The sequence below is a fragment of the Chelon labrosus genome, assembly GCF_963514085.1.
Source record: "Chelon labrosus genome assembly, chromosome: 3".
NCBI lineage: Eukaryota > Metazoa > Chordata > Actinopteri > Mugiliformes > Mugilidae > Chelon > Chelon labrosus.
In genome coordinates this window covers 7737978-7752788 of record NC_140339.1, presented here as the reverse complement: position 1 = coordinate 7752788, position 14811 = coordinate 7737978, and the positions used below count along the sequence as shown (strand labels likewise).

Sequence of the window (14811 nt, the reverse complement as noted above, 5' to 3'; positions counted from 1 at the left end):
ATGCAGTCCTTTTCAAATGTTATATGATGCCTGTCAGCAACAACATACAGGAAAGAGGACATTTTTGCCAGTCCTCACTTCTTTAGGAGGTTGTTTTAGGGTTAAGACTCGGTTTTAGAGTTAAGCACTTAGTTGAGATGGTTTGGATTAGGGTAAGTTGCAACAGAAATAATTATGCCAATGAATTTAATCACAAAGACAGTCATACAAATGCGTGCGTGTGCGTCATTGTGGTTCAAACTTGTTAAGGTTAGAGTCGGGGTAATGCACGGTTTATACTTCAGTGGACTCTGTGCAGACCTCAACGTCGTAGCCCTACGTGCACTGACAAGCACACAAGTATAAATGGCTCACGCCAGAGTAGGCTACGTCTTTGTCCCGCAGAGGTATAAACTGCGCTTAAAGGTTAGCCACTTAGCTGAGGGGCTAGGACAGTGGTTCCCAGCCGTGGGGCGCACCCCGTATGGGTGATGTCATGCAACGAATATGTCTGAAAGCAATCTAAAGTCTTTTTGGAAATGGATTTTATTTTTTCTGTTAACACAAATTGAACAATGAACTGTGAAGCAGAAAAGTGAAGCGATATGTTCTTATTTTGAAAAGAAAAACAAATATTTTATACGCAATTAATTCAAGACAAAGAAGGAACGACTCATTTGGAGTGGGTGGGGTGGCCCACAATGTTCCTGTATCGTCAAAGGGGGACTTGACAGGAAAGGTTTGGGAACCACTGGGCCAGGGAATGCACGATGTAGTGTGTGTGCATTTGTGTGTGTGTGTAAAACCCCTGCAAGTCTAAAAAATATGAACTGCTTCATTTTATTGTTTGATTTTTGTGCCATGCAAATGTGAGACACACATGCAACAAAAAAGAATTACTTTCTACAGATAATCAAAGTCAAACAAACATGAACCCAAGGACTAATTTAGGAAAGGAGCAGTTTAAACCGTTCATTTTCACCTATTGCACATCACAACACTAAAATATGCTTAACTTATTATTTAGATCTTTAGCTGAGATCTCAGGATGAGCTAAACAATGAGGTCTTGTTCAGGCTGTGAGGTATTGACGTTCAGGTGCTGCCATTGGCTTCACTTCATCAGATCATGAACTGGGAGCCAGAGAAGTAATGGGAGTCTTTCCAGATGTTGGTCTCCCCACAGTTGGTGGTCCTCCTCTTACACTGGCAGCAGCGCCTGTACTCTGCAAGCTTATCTACGAGGAGCTGATCAGCAGATCTGAGCATGGGGAGGCACAGGGTAAGAATGGATGAGGAGACTGTGCGCGGCGTAAATGATGGAGACATATTTCAGCTTTATCTCCAACATTCGAAGGATAAACACCTGCTTGTTTCTGTTCACTCCCATTTTGCTAATATTGAGAACTAAATTTCTTGTCATGGCGCAAGAAGATGTAATAAAAGGAGCACAAGCTCAAAGTTCAAACAGGAGAACGTGAATGGAACGCTCAAAATACTCCGTCTCCTCATCTTCCCACACAGATCTGATGTTTTTATCTGCTGTTACTCATCTGTTCTCTTGTGTAAACATTGACATGTGATGTAGGTGATTATCCATTTGATAAATCAGTTTCCACTAAACTTTGGGCAACAGCAGGCAAAAAAAAACGCTCTGTATAATACTTTCTCAGCACTAAACTGCTGCACAGTTGGTGCCTAGCTGGTGAACATCTAAACTGAAGTCCCTCAGGAGTTGGTAGAGTGCTAAGCAGAGCTAAAAGGGAACGAGTATTGGACTTACATTCACCAGAGGGCCAGAAACTCAACTCTATGTGAATGCTATCGTTGCTTATTAAGTGCTATATGGGATAATAATTAACAGGTGACACATTTTCTGTGTGGATAATCAACCGACTCACCGGAAATTGAATTCATAAATAATACGAAATCTCAAGAGGCTCAAGGGGGCCCTGCACCTACGCACCTCATGAAGCGTCTCTCCTCTTCCTCTCGCTTGTGTTTCAGCTCGGTGCTGCGACTCCACTCTTCCTCTAGTGACTTACTGATGTCCCTCTTCTTCTCAAAGCGATTAATGCGGTCCAGTATCAACCTGAGCAGAAAAACATCAGACGCTACTGTCTGTTTATACATCTTCTTAATTGTAACCTCCCTAGTACTCACTCCATCTTGTTGTGTCTGAGCATTTCTCTCTCTTTCTCCATCTGCAACTTCCGGCTGTGCAGTTCTTCTTTCTTCCTCTCAGTGGCAGTGCTGAAATTCACCTGGAAGAGCTGAAGAGCACACAATGTTTGAAGTAGACTGATTTGAACCCGAGGCGTGCTGCGACAGGCCTGACAATCTCTGCAGATCAGTTTTGACTACTGTTGCTTTTTCCGACAACAGTGAAAAACAGAGGTGACCTTTTGTGCTCTCTCCCGGCTCTCTGTGTTGCTCGCTGCTGTCTCACAGCGGTTGAGCGTGGGGTTGTCCGGCTGGGGCTCTGCAGGTTCTGTGGACTTCTTGTCCTCCACCTGAAAGAAAACCACTCATTTAAGTTAAGATGCAAGGATGCCACCGATTAAGCTGTGGAGTTTGCGATAACAACATGTGCCTTCTTCAGTGCCTTTCAACTGACAGGATGGGTGGTAGCTGTGTTTCCTTAACCTTTGACCTCCCTCAGCATGGACCACACAATGGCACATTTGAACATTCAAAATCTCGTGTTGAAGCAGAGATACTCTGAGGAATCTAACCACAAACTATTATGTTAACCAGCATATACTAATATTATCACAGAAAAACAAGGTGATACTTACAGTACAGTACAGTACATAGAAATGGAAGGAACGACCGAGAATGAATCAGGAATGATTTAATACAGGGGTGTCAAACATACTGTACGGCCTGTCCTTCCAGAGTGTCCAATCTGTCCCTTGGGATAAATTTATAAAGACATAGAAGATATTTACTGCAATGTTTCAATAAAACTAAGTGCTATTCTTAATTGCTCCACTAGAATACACTGTCTTACTAAGAGTAGAGGACATAACGCAACACTGAGACCCAGAACTATTATTCATTTAACCAGGAAGATCCCACTGAGATGAAGAACCTGTTTTTCAAGGTAGTTCTGGCAATTTTTGCAGAGAGGACAAGAAATAGCGCTTTTACCCTGTTTAGTAGAGGCATAATGGAACAGAAAGCATCAAATGACCTTGTGAGAGTAGAGAGTGCGCACCAGCACTTTTCTGTGCGATTACGGTACAAATGTAGGAAGGCAGTAGTCCAAGGATCGCCTTATACTGTATAAAAGCAATGTGCCAAAATTGCACTTATTTTTCTTAAAAGAAATTTCAGGTTGCTCATAAAATGTTTTGTAAAAGGATAGCTCATTTAATGTACAGAATGCCATAATGTACTTATACTTTTTTGCACTAAAACAAAGGGGCACATTTGAAGTTTATGGTATTTATAGATTATTATGCTATTATCTTACTGGTCCGACCTGCTTGAGATCAAATTGGACTGTATGCAGCCCCTGAACTAAAATTAGTTTAACACACTTGATTTAATAGTTACGGAAAAGTTAAAGTGGAGTTCTGAATACGCCTGAATCAACCAGAGAACAGACAAATTACTTTCTTAATAATAATACTAATATAATAAGCCGTAATATAACAAATCATGATTATTATTCTATATTAAGCATGTGAGAAACTGAGCAACACATACATTTTTCAATAAATAGTTACTGATCAGTTATAAATACGACACTCAGCAGCGCTAATAATGACTTATTCTTTGGTATTACTCAATCTATAGACTATACTACACAGTTATTAAGTAGTCCCTCTCTATGCCATGATAATAACAAGCAGTTATTGTTTTTTCATGAGAAATTCACAGGTAGCATTGGAGAAATCAATGAATTGATTTTAGTATAGCAGCTGAATCAGGATTGTGAGAATTATTCAGTCTCACTGACATTAATCAACTAATTATTACCTAATGACTCATTAAACACATCAGAGTCTCCCAGTCTGTTCTCTAATGACATCATCAATATGTACTATATGGTCCTTGATTCAGCTGTTTTCAAGCGCTACTCATGAACTATTACCTGTTAATTATGACGTCAATCCTGATTTGTTCCTTGTTAAGAAATATCTCTATAAATAGAAAATAAAATATACTTTCAATTGCTGTGTTTACATGGACACAACATTATACAGATGGCAGAATAAAAAGGCCTCACGTAACCACTTCATTAACAGACCAGAATAATGTGAAGGAATCTGCAACTGAAAATCTGTTGAATAGGAAAATATTAGCACCTTATAACCTCGTAAGTGTTTAATCCAGTTGCTTCTGTCTGGCTGATAAGAATACATTCTTTTAAATTCTTTTTAATTCCCCACGTGGGAAAGGACAGAAACGTGGTGACAGCTAACAGCAGATAGCAAAACAACAAGTGTTTGAGAAGATGAACAAAATTGGAAGTGAATTAGAAATTTCTGTCTTGGTCTTTTTTCAGTTGTATGAAAAAAGTCCTTCTTTTATATTAGCCACTCCATAGCCATCAGAACCACTCTGTGCATTTCAAAAATAGATAGATACTACTGTTATAGGGCAGGCAAACACGTATATCTGACCAAATAGTTTTATTTAGTGTCCATCTAAACTGCTAAATCAAAACTTCTAATCTGAATGATTTCGATCTGGGAGATAAAATGTTGTTCATATAAGCCAGTGTTTGAAATATTCGCTGAGAAATACTATGAACCTCTAGTGAATCTCCGTCAGACTAAATGTGAAGTCATTTTAATCTGATATCCTCAAAGTGTTATCTTGCCTGCGTATCCAGAGCCTTCTTGTAATGCTTAGTTTTCTCCTGTTTCTGCTGGAGCTGCTGAGCCTTCTTCAAAGCTATCCTAAAACACACACACATACACACACATATATATATATAAGGGCACACTAGTTACCCCATGAGGTCATTATTTAAAATCTGAAGCAGCGCCGCCCCGCCCCCCGTCACTCACTCCTGGATCAGCTGGACCTGGTCTAAACGCTCCATGAGGAGACGGCTGTGCTGGTCTTGAGCCTCGTGTTTCTGTCGCCTCCCTATCTGGCTCTGAAGGTCGCTCATGTATCGGTGCTGCTGAATCCTCCTGGGAGGTGTGAGGGGTCGGGCTGGGAAGATGAATGAATTCTAAAGACAACAGAGTACAAGTATTACTAAAGACAAACACAGAGTAACAGGAATAGTTTTAAGAAGTAATAGATATTCATGAATGTCTCTATTCATCGGCCCGAGGCGTGAGTGCTAACCACCACGCCACTGTGCCACCCTAAATGTCTCTCTCTACATATAGAGTATTTTCCTGTTACATCACATTTACACTTAAAGACGACTGAAACAAACGTTGTGGCTTTGTTGGCTTTTATTGTGAAGCAGTGAAGGGGAAATACAATGCACCATGAGTAGAGCTAACCCCGATTCTTAGGAGCTTCTCATTAAAATCCTGGGTTTGTTTGGTGGCATCACAAAAGTTACTCCTCTCTTGTATTTCTGATAACCATCTTGCCCATCAAATATCTGCTTCCCCAAAGTGTATTTAGAATTACCAGCACTAAAATACATCTGTGGTCATCATAGTAATACCACATGTGTTTGGGAATGTTTGAGCTCTGGTGCTTTGTAAATTAAATTTAACAGGATTCCACTCACAGGGTATGCAGGAAAGTAAGCGTTCGCTTTCTTCTCGGACATTTGCAGATTGAACGTAGCAACCTGCTTCGCATGCTCGCGTTGGTCGCTCATCTTTGCCTGCCGGAAAAACACACACCGTTGGAAAAACACTGACATATATAGGCTATATATAAAACTTTTCCCATAGTGTTTAAAATCCATATATAGATGTTCTGATCTGCAGGTGGGGTTTTTTTTACGGTTACAGTATCCCTCATGTCCCATGCTCATTTCCCACGCTCATTTCCCACTACTCTAAAGAGGAAGAGGTTGGCCCAAACCAGTTGTGAACCACACATAGCTCTTCAGTTGATGAGAAATTGAAGCTTTTCTTTGTCAAAAGGTGACGTTTTTCCTTTTATCTTACTTCTGTTCCTGTCTCAGCTTGCGTGGAATCAGCAGTTTCGACACTTGAACCACACAGCAACACTTTATAACCTTACACCTCCGCATTTTGCGGTTGGATGAATTTGAGTATCCCAGTTTTTATCGTGTTCAGAAGTATCCTACTTATGTGTTTGTGCGCATAAACTTTACATCTTTATTTCAGAAATTTAGATAACAAACACGGACATGCTAGCTAGAGCAACAGTGCTGCATATACACTATATTGCCAAAAGTATTCGCTCACCCATCCAAATAACTGAATTCAGGTGTTTCAATCACTTCCATGGCCACAGGTGTCAAAAAAAATCAAGCACCAAGGCTTGCAGACTGCTTCTACAAACATTTGTGAAAGAATGGGTCGCTCTCAGGAGCTCGGTGAATTCCAGCGTGGTACTGTGATAGGATGCCACCTGAGCAAAGAGTCCAGTCGTGAAATTTCCACGCTGCTAAATATTCCACAGTCAAATGTCAGTGGTGTTATAACAAAGTGGAAGCGATTGGGAACGACAGCAATTCAGCCATGAAGTGGAAGGGCACGTAAAATGATGCTGAGGTGCATAGTATGCAGAGGTCACCAACTTTCTGCAGAGTTAATTGCTACAGTCCTCCAAACTTCATGTGGCCTTCAGATTAGCTCAGGAACAGTGCGTAGAGAGCTTCATGGAATGGGTTTCCCTGGCCGAGCAGCTGCATCCAAGCCATACATCGCCAAGGGCAATGCGAAGCGTCGGATCCAGTGGTGTAAAGCACGCCGCCACTGGACTCTAGAGCAGTGGAGACCCGTTCTCTGGAGTGATGAATCACGCTTCTCTATCTGGAAATCTGATGGACCAATCTGGGTTTGGTGGTTGCCAGGAGAACGGTACTTGTCTGACTGCATTGCGCCAAGTGTGAAGTTTGGTGGAGGGGGGATTATAGTGTGGGGTTGTTTTTCAGGAGCTGGGCTTGACCCCTTAGTTCCAGTCAAAGGAACTTTGAATGTTTCATCATACCAAGAGATTTTGGGCAATTCCAAGCTCCCAACTTTTTGGGAACAGTTTGGAGATGGCCCCTTCCTGTTCCAACATGACTTCGCACCAGTGCACAAAGCAAGGTCCATAAAGACATGGATGAGCGAGTTTGGTGTGGAAGAACTTGACTGGCCTGCACAGAGTCCTGACCTCAACCTGATAGAACTCTTTTGGGATGAATTAGAGAACATCTGTGTCTGACCTCACAAATGCACTTCTGGAAGAATGGTCAAAAAATCCCATAAACACACTCCTAAACCTTGCGGAAAGCCTTCCCAGAACAGTTGAAGCTGTTATAGCAGCAAAGGGTGGGTCGACGTCATATTACATCTAGGGGTGCACGATAATTACCGGCCCGATATCTGGAAATTACAATATCATAAACGATAATAGATAATATATATATTTGCCAGTACTGCGGTGTGAGTGGTTGTTTTAATCAATCGCTCCAACTCCCACATGAGACTTGAACAGCCTGAAGTGAATGTTGCGTTCAAGTGGCATCGGTATATCGGAAAAACAACATTCTGGCTGGGAAAAAAAAAATATTAAAATACTCCATCATGTCGGAAAACAACTCGTCAACTCTGTCATTATTTTGATAGTAGCCGCCATTACCCAGGATATTACACATAAACCAGGAACATAAAAGGTCGGAAAAACCATAGACATGTATACATAGACGCCTCATTGAGCGGGTTGTTGCGATTCTTCAACGTCGCCGCCATACTGGAGGAGGCAGCTCTGTCCCGCGAACCAATACGAGTGTATGGAGTGAACGTTATTAAGCGTCTTCTACAAAGTGCTGTAAGTTAATGCCTCTCATTTACATAGTCACACACGAACGTATATATTCAGGAAACCGATAGGAACCAAAAACAACGTCTGTAACGGTTACAGACGTTGTTTTTGGTTCCTATCGGTTTCCTGAATATATACGTTCGTGTGTGAATGTGTAAATGCTTATAGTACTTTGTAGAAGATGCTTAATAAAGTTCATTCCATTAACGGCGGTGACGCTGACGTACAGTCCAGCGCTCAATGAGGCGTCTATGTATATATGTCTATGGGAAAAACGACTCTCAAACCGGGAACAGGGAACTTCCGTCACCACTTGAATGGAGCACAATATGCATACGTTTGTAAACAAACAACATGGCGGCGGCGGTGGTGTGGGACTTTTTCAAAGTTTCCGAGGATGACACTTCTCTGGCTGTTTTTAATAAATGTTTAAAGAAAGTGCCACGAGGTGGAAAAATCAGCACCAGCTTTAATACCTCGAACATGAAAATTCATTTGAAACATTGTACCCATTGGTGAGGCTTTAAAAAAAAATCTTCAGGTATTTTATCGGTTATCGGTATCGGCCTTTGGAAGCGGAAAGTTATCGGTTATCGGTATCGGTTTCTTAAAAACGTTATCGTGCATCCCTAATTACATCCTATGGATTAAGAATCGGACGTCACTTAAGTTCATGCGTGTGTAAAGTCAGATGAGCCATTACTTTGGTAATATAGTGTATGCACACAGTCAGTGATGGTAAATTAGTCAGTGGAGTCATAGTCATGGTTTCTCAGACGTTGAATCTTAGGTAATCTGGTTAATATTTATTTTTTTCCAGTGAAATGTGGTGTCATGGAAATTGTTCCATCATTGGGCCAATTACACTCAGAAGTGACGACAGCCCAGGCATTTTAATCAGTGCTGTGTTTTATAGCAAATTATCAAGTCTTCAAAAATGTTAAACTTGGATGTGGAAATGCAGAAAAGTAGCATGTTAGCGCACTGGTGTTAACGTTTAATATTGTGGCTGTCGACTCCTTGCTGCTCTGAAATGTTCAACAACCCACCTGTTGCTCCTCCATGTACTGGGTGTCTCTCAGTTGTTCTTTAAGCAGTAGGAGTTTCTCCTGAGCTTTCTCCTCTGCCTGCTGCTGCTCCCTCAGGTACACGGGGACATTTCTTTGGGCCCTCTGCATACACAGGTAGCACAGCTCCTACGGGGTCCACAGTAACGGGGCAACATTAGCACTGGACTGATGCGGTTTTGTGTCCACCTGAAGCTAACTGTGTTGAGCCTTTAGTAATGTTAATGTGAATAGGAACATAGGGCCTTCTTAGCTAGAAATTGTATCCCGCTGCAACTGAAAATGACGACACATGAGAGGCGAACCGAAACTGTGAGGCGGGCCAGAAAAAACAAAAAGCTTCAATGGGATTCTGTCAAGATTAGCGGTGATGTGTGGGTTTCAGTAACAAATAACAAATTTCCGTTTTGCTTTCCAGTCAGCGATAGTTTCCATTTGGTAATAGCATGACCTGCTATACAATACTATAAAAGCTGGATTAGATCTGAAAGATACAGTTACACAAACACACCTACACACACTCACCTGTCCAGCGCGGGTGTGGCCAGAGCAGCTTGGACTCGGGAAACGTTCGTCCAGCTTGAGAGGCTCCCCTTTTGGTGAAATGATGGTGGTGGGTCTGAAAGTGGAGCCACAGACCATACTACATACACCGATAAGACATAACATTATGACCACCTTCCTAATATAGTATAGCAGTTTTAGGGGGTCCTTTTTAGTTAAATATATGCATAAATAAAACAAGTGTTGATTATGTGAAATTATGCCACAGTTCTATCAATTTCCTCCCTTTTCTGTGGAAATCAGATTAAATACCTTTCTTAAGACACGTGGTGAGTGAGCGTATTTCACTGGTATCACACACAATAGCTCAAACAGGAAAGTAGGGAACACCATGAGGGCATGGATCCTGTACGACCTAGTACACTAACAACAGAAAAACATTCCTACTGTAATAAAAACATGGAAGACCCCTTTTGTCGAAATGACGCGGAGGTCTCCCTCCTGCTGGGAACACCCCCCTTCACTCACTGATGAGCTCATTTACCCAAAATGCGCCGCCCTTTCTGCTGGTTAGCAATTGCGTCCTAGATAAGGGAGTTACTACGGCAACAGCTGTTTTTTTCATGGGAGTATTAAGGGAGGGAGAGGTCAAAAGACGGCCACAGAGAGACACTCCCAATATTGTGTAGGTCTCCCTTGTACCTCCAAAACAGCTGTGGCTCATCAGAGAATGGACATGGGCCTTCTGACAGTAACAACAGGGTGATGTTAGTGGTGGGGCCTTTGGGTCCTATGGGTTGAGGGGAGGGGTCTCTGTGGATCATTCCACAGATACTTGATCGGTTTGGGATCTAGTGAATTTGGAGGCCAGGTCGACACCTTGTGCTGTTCTTCATGTTTTTTTTGTTTTTTTTTTAGTTGTTCCTAAACCGTTTTTGTGTGTGTGTCTGTGTCAGGCTGCATCCTGCTGGGGATGGCTGCTGCCATCAAGGAGAGTCATTGCTATGGTGTGGGGGGTGCCTAGTCTGGTCTAGGTGGGTGGTAAATGTCAAAGTAACATCCACATGAATACCAGCTCCAAACGTTTCCCAGCAGAACACTGAATTGTCACAAGATGGTGAATGTTATTTACTTCTCCTGTCAGTGGTCATGCACAGAAAATCTTGTCGGGCCGTGAGATTTAGCTCAAATTTTCAGAGAGGGGTGATCCTTCTCATTCCCTTTTTAATCATGAGGGGAATTTCTTATCATTTTCCCAGATTATAGGTGTATGTGTGTGGCAGTTGACGGTGCATGGAGGTAATGACAGAGGAGCAATCTGGCCCACAGGTAGTTGTGCATCATTGATGGAGCTGGAAACCACCTCGGGATTATAGTAACAATATAAGACCACCTCTGAGCACTCGACTCTCGTTGGCTCAACCCACCTGCAAACAACGGCTCAATGCACTGCAAACTGAACCCATCCATGGAGTGTGTGTGTGTGTGTGTGTGTGTGTGTGTGTGTGTGTGGGTGTGTGTGTGTGTGTGCGCCAGTGTTTCTGTGTCTTTGTGTGTGGGGTACTTGTCTGTCTCCGTGGGGGGTTTTGGAGTCAGTTGTTCAGGCGGGCTGACAGCTTTCATCTTGGCAGGCTGCAGTGTCTGATGGGATTTAGATTCTCTCTGTGGGTGAACTTCTGCAGGGACACACAACACTCTGAGTAGGTTCACTGCTATTGAACTTAACTGCACTTCCACTTTTCCTTATATCTTGGCTTCAGAACAGTTGCTACTGAGTTAGTCATTGTGCACTCAGTAACTCTGTCTGAATCTCCATCACACCCTATTGACTCGGTTGTCCGTTTGAAGTTGCCTGTACTTGACAAAGGCTAATAAATCACTCGTTATTCATTAAATCTCTATTCTTAAGCATTGCTTTTTGTACAGCATAGTGAAACAAACGTTTGACTTCTTGCGTATAACGTGAGAACAAGCTCTCTCCACCTCTAACTGCTGGTGCAACCAGTTCATCCGCACATGCTACAACACACCTTCTAGGTAGTAGGTGGCAGGTCTTTTGTTCCCAAGTGTTGGGCAACAAAACTGATGCCACTGTCATGTTTGGAGCACAAATATGACGCTACGGTGAGTAAATGACTAAGAATGGGAAAAGACAGAGCCTTTCTATTAAATCCATGTGTGCCGACCAACTAAGACTGCAGGAAATGTATTTTTTAATATCTTTTTTTTATATTATCTTTGTAGCAAGTCGCTAAGTGCTACGAAAGGATTTGGGTTTTATTAAGTATTTAATTTAGATTTATTAAGCAACAAGCAAACTCCAACCCTAATTATCAGGCTCGTGCAAAGGGCTCTTTCACCTCCAGCGTTCCTCTGGTCCGGACCCGGTGACAAGCCCTGTCCATCTTTGTCACCAACTTTGTTGTCTGGCTCAGGGGAGTAGACAGTTGGCAGGGTGAAGGGGTTGGCAGTCTGTGGCCTTTGAAGCCTTGATAGTCCACCAGAGAGTAAAGAGACACTGCTCCCAGGTCTCTACAGGGGCAAATATGAATATGTAAAGCCATTCATTACACTCTTTAACATGCAAACACGCTTTTTTCCCACTTCTTTTTTTCACTCACGTTCTTAAAAGCCAACAGCAGCCTACCGGTTCCATCCATGGCATTGATAAAATCTCTGTTGAATTTCATGTGGGCCTTCAAAGTACATGAAACCAGATTAGACTCATTGCCATGAATGCGAATCACAACTTAAGTACGAGCACGCGGGTCCACCTTGTTGTTCTTAAATGCCAGGACGCCAATACCCTCGAAGTTGAGGAACACGTGTTTTTCAGAGGCCAAAGCCCTGAAGAGCAGCAGGAGAGTCTCTCTGATGCAGCCCTCCACCACGTCCCGACTGAAAGGAGTGTCCTGTGATACGGCTGCAAAGTTCAGTTGCACCACTGGTAGGTGTGTTGCTGCAAGGAACGTGTTTGTTTTCATCAGCACACCATGCGTACAATCATTTCGCAGTAAGCACAATGAGTTTGTTATCAAATAACACGCAGAAGCTCCACCAGTAACCACCTGTATATTTTAAATTCTTATGCGGAATATTTACTTTATTATGATCTTACTCTGCCTGTGAATTGGATTGTTTATGAGTGCATGTAGTAGAGGTTGTATATCATTCTTCTTAAAAGCGACGCTACGATGGGTTTTTTGCATTGTCATTGTATCGTGCATACAATGACAACAAAGGGTTTCCTCTTCTTTCAGTCCATCTTTCCAAATGTGACATGTCAAGACTTGCCCACGTTATCAGGGAATTTCATTTAACATCACGCCCCCTCGATGCCCTTTGGTGTCATAAAGTGACACATAATGAACTGTGAACGCATCAGCACGCATCACACGCAGGACATGATCTGATATCCTATGACATCAGGCAGGGTTTTGCAACTCGAGTGATTTCGCAGATTTCCCACTGCTCCAGTTGGCTATCTGCTGTGATGCTCATAAATTCTTTTGTTGTAATAATGTGTCTCTTAGGTTCAAAGATGGATGTTAGCCCAGAAGCCCAGCAGCCTTTCCAATCAGGTAAGGGGTCAATCGCTCCATTAGAGAGACCTTCCTACTAAATTAAGGGCGCCTAAAGAGATGATTTTCAACAATCCGGCAACCCAGTGAACATTAAGTAGCCCATCCACCAAAGACAGATTATCGGCAGCTCACAAATCCTTTAAAGGAGGCGCCAACTAATTGTTAATAGAGCTCACCTGCAGCCAGTGGCCTGGCTTGCTTTAAACCCAGAGACTGGACCAGCCTCCCAGCGAGGAGGAAGATGGGTCGTTGGATTATTGTGAACTTGTTGCCAATGTCCAACCTCTGCTGGGAGAAGGTGAAGGTCCCCAGTCCTGTCATGTGGACCCCCTAGGAGTAGATCAATCAGTGTATAGATAGACACACTTAATAATTTCAAGCAACAGGATCGATAGATAGATAGATAGATAGATAGATAGATAGTCGAACCTTTTGTAAAGTCATCTGCCGCTCTATGTAGGCAGACACATCTGCCCAAATACTTTCAATGTCTGGAAAATAAGGAATCAAGTTTAGTTATAGCCACAAGGAGACGTCATGGATGAGGACTGGGAACCCATGACACTAACCGCTTACATGTGAATCAACTGTTAACCGTCAGACTTACCGTTTTTAGAAAGCCGGGAGAGAACCGGTAATGTTCGCCTGTCCCCTTCCGCCACCAACCGCAGCATGTCAACCATCTCGAACAGCCGCTGAGAAATCCTCACGGGACTTTTCTGCGTCCAAATCGGCCGCCTCCGTTGCTGCTTTGCCGCAAATTCCGGAGATCAAGCCGAGCACCAGACAGACGCGGTTGCCCTTAGCGATGCACCCCCGCTGTGAAGGGACAGAGCCGGGTATCCAGAGCGCAGCGGCAAACCACAACAAAGCAGGACAGGCGCACGGGAGCAGTCGCCTAGATATTAAATCTATCAAGTGAACTCCCCTGATAATCATCTTAATTATAGTGATGTCTTATTAAACTGATTTAATATTAATGATTGCTCTGTGGGGGGAAAAAACTAAGAGAGGTTTTAAAGGAAAGGTTTACCTACCCATTCATCCGTCAATCAGTCCATCCTCTGTGCTGTGTTCAGGCATCAGTGTTGGAGAGTAACGTGTACTGAACTGAATGACTCAAAAAAAAATAATATATATATCAAATGGCTGCTGCTTGTGCATTTGAAGTTTCAAGTCGAGTCAGTTTTTATTCTTATAGGGCAAAAAATCGCAAATGTATGGTTGCCACGCAGCCCGCATCTGCAGCCTACAATATACATCTGGTAGGCGGAGTAGAAAATATGTTGATGTAACTGAAGGGTGGGGAAATGACCTGTGTTTATGTTCCTCCCAAAAACTTTCACTTTCGTTTTCCGGCATTCTTGGAAATTGGCTCAAACTGCAACGCGTAGTTCTGTGGAAGTGCTGCAGCAGGACAACTATAAAGCGTGCGTGTTTCTGAGAGGATCAAACACTGCTTGACTCACATCCTGGCGCCCCGTCACGATGAGTGTGAACATGCTTGTGTCTCTTCTGCTGCTTCACTTCCTGACATTACTGACAGGTAAGAGAGACATCTCTTCACTATAATTGTTCATAATTGGACAGGTGGAATAATATGTAAATATGTTTTATGTGATGCTGAGTGGTGTTAAACACACCAGGTGAGTTGTCACAGTTTCATTTGGTGTGAAATGAATGACCTGATACAATGCACCTGAGCTCTAGTACCGTTTTGAGATTCCTACATACTACATTTCTAGA

General features: G+C 42.7%; 1 protein-coding gene across 1 annotated transcript; it reads right to left on the bottom strand.

The window, feature by feature from the left end:
- Positions 1 to 679: 679 nt before the first annotated feature.
- LOC311486118 (coiled-coil domain-containing protein 81-like) lies at positions 680 to 13748 on the bottom strand (the record flags this gene model as incomplete). The annotated part of the gene is made up of 16 exons (XM_084541880.1): positions 680 to 1239; positions 1945 to 2070; positions 2142 to 2251; positions 2381 to 2491; positions 4813 to 4891; positions 5003 to 5172; positions 5692 to 5790; positions 8960 to 9106; positions 9503 to 9596; positions 11046 to 11143; positions 11807 to 12013; positions 12103 to 12177; positions 12256 to 12440; positions 13242 to 13395; positions 13495 to 13556; positions 13673 to 13748. 16 exons carry the CDS (start codon positions 13746 to 13748, stop codon positions 1101 to 1103), a joined length of 1932 nt encoding a protein of 643 aa, XP_084398006.1. The 3' UTR covers positions 680 to 1100.
- Between the last annotated feature and the right edge of the window lie 1063 nt (positions 13749 to 14811).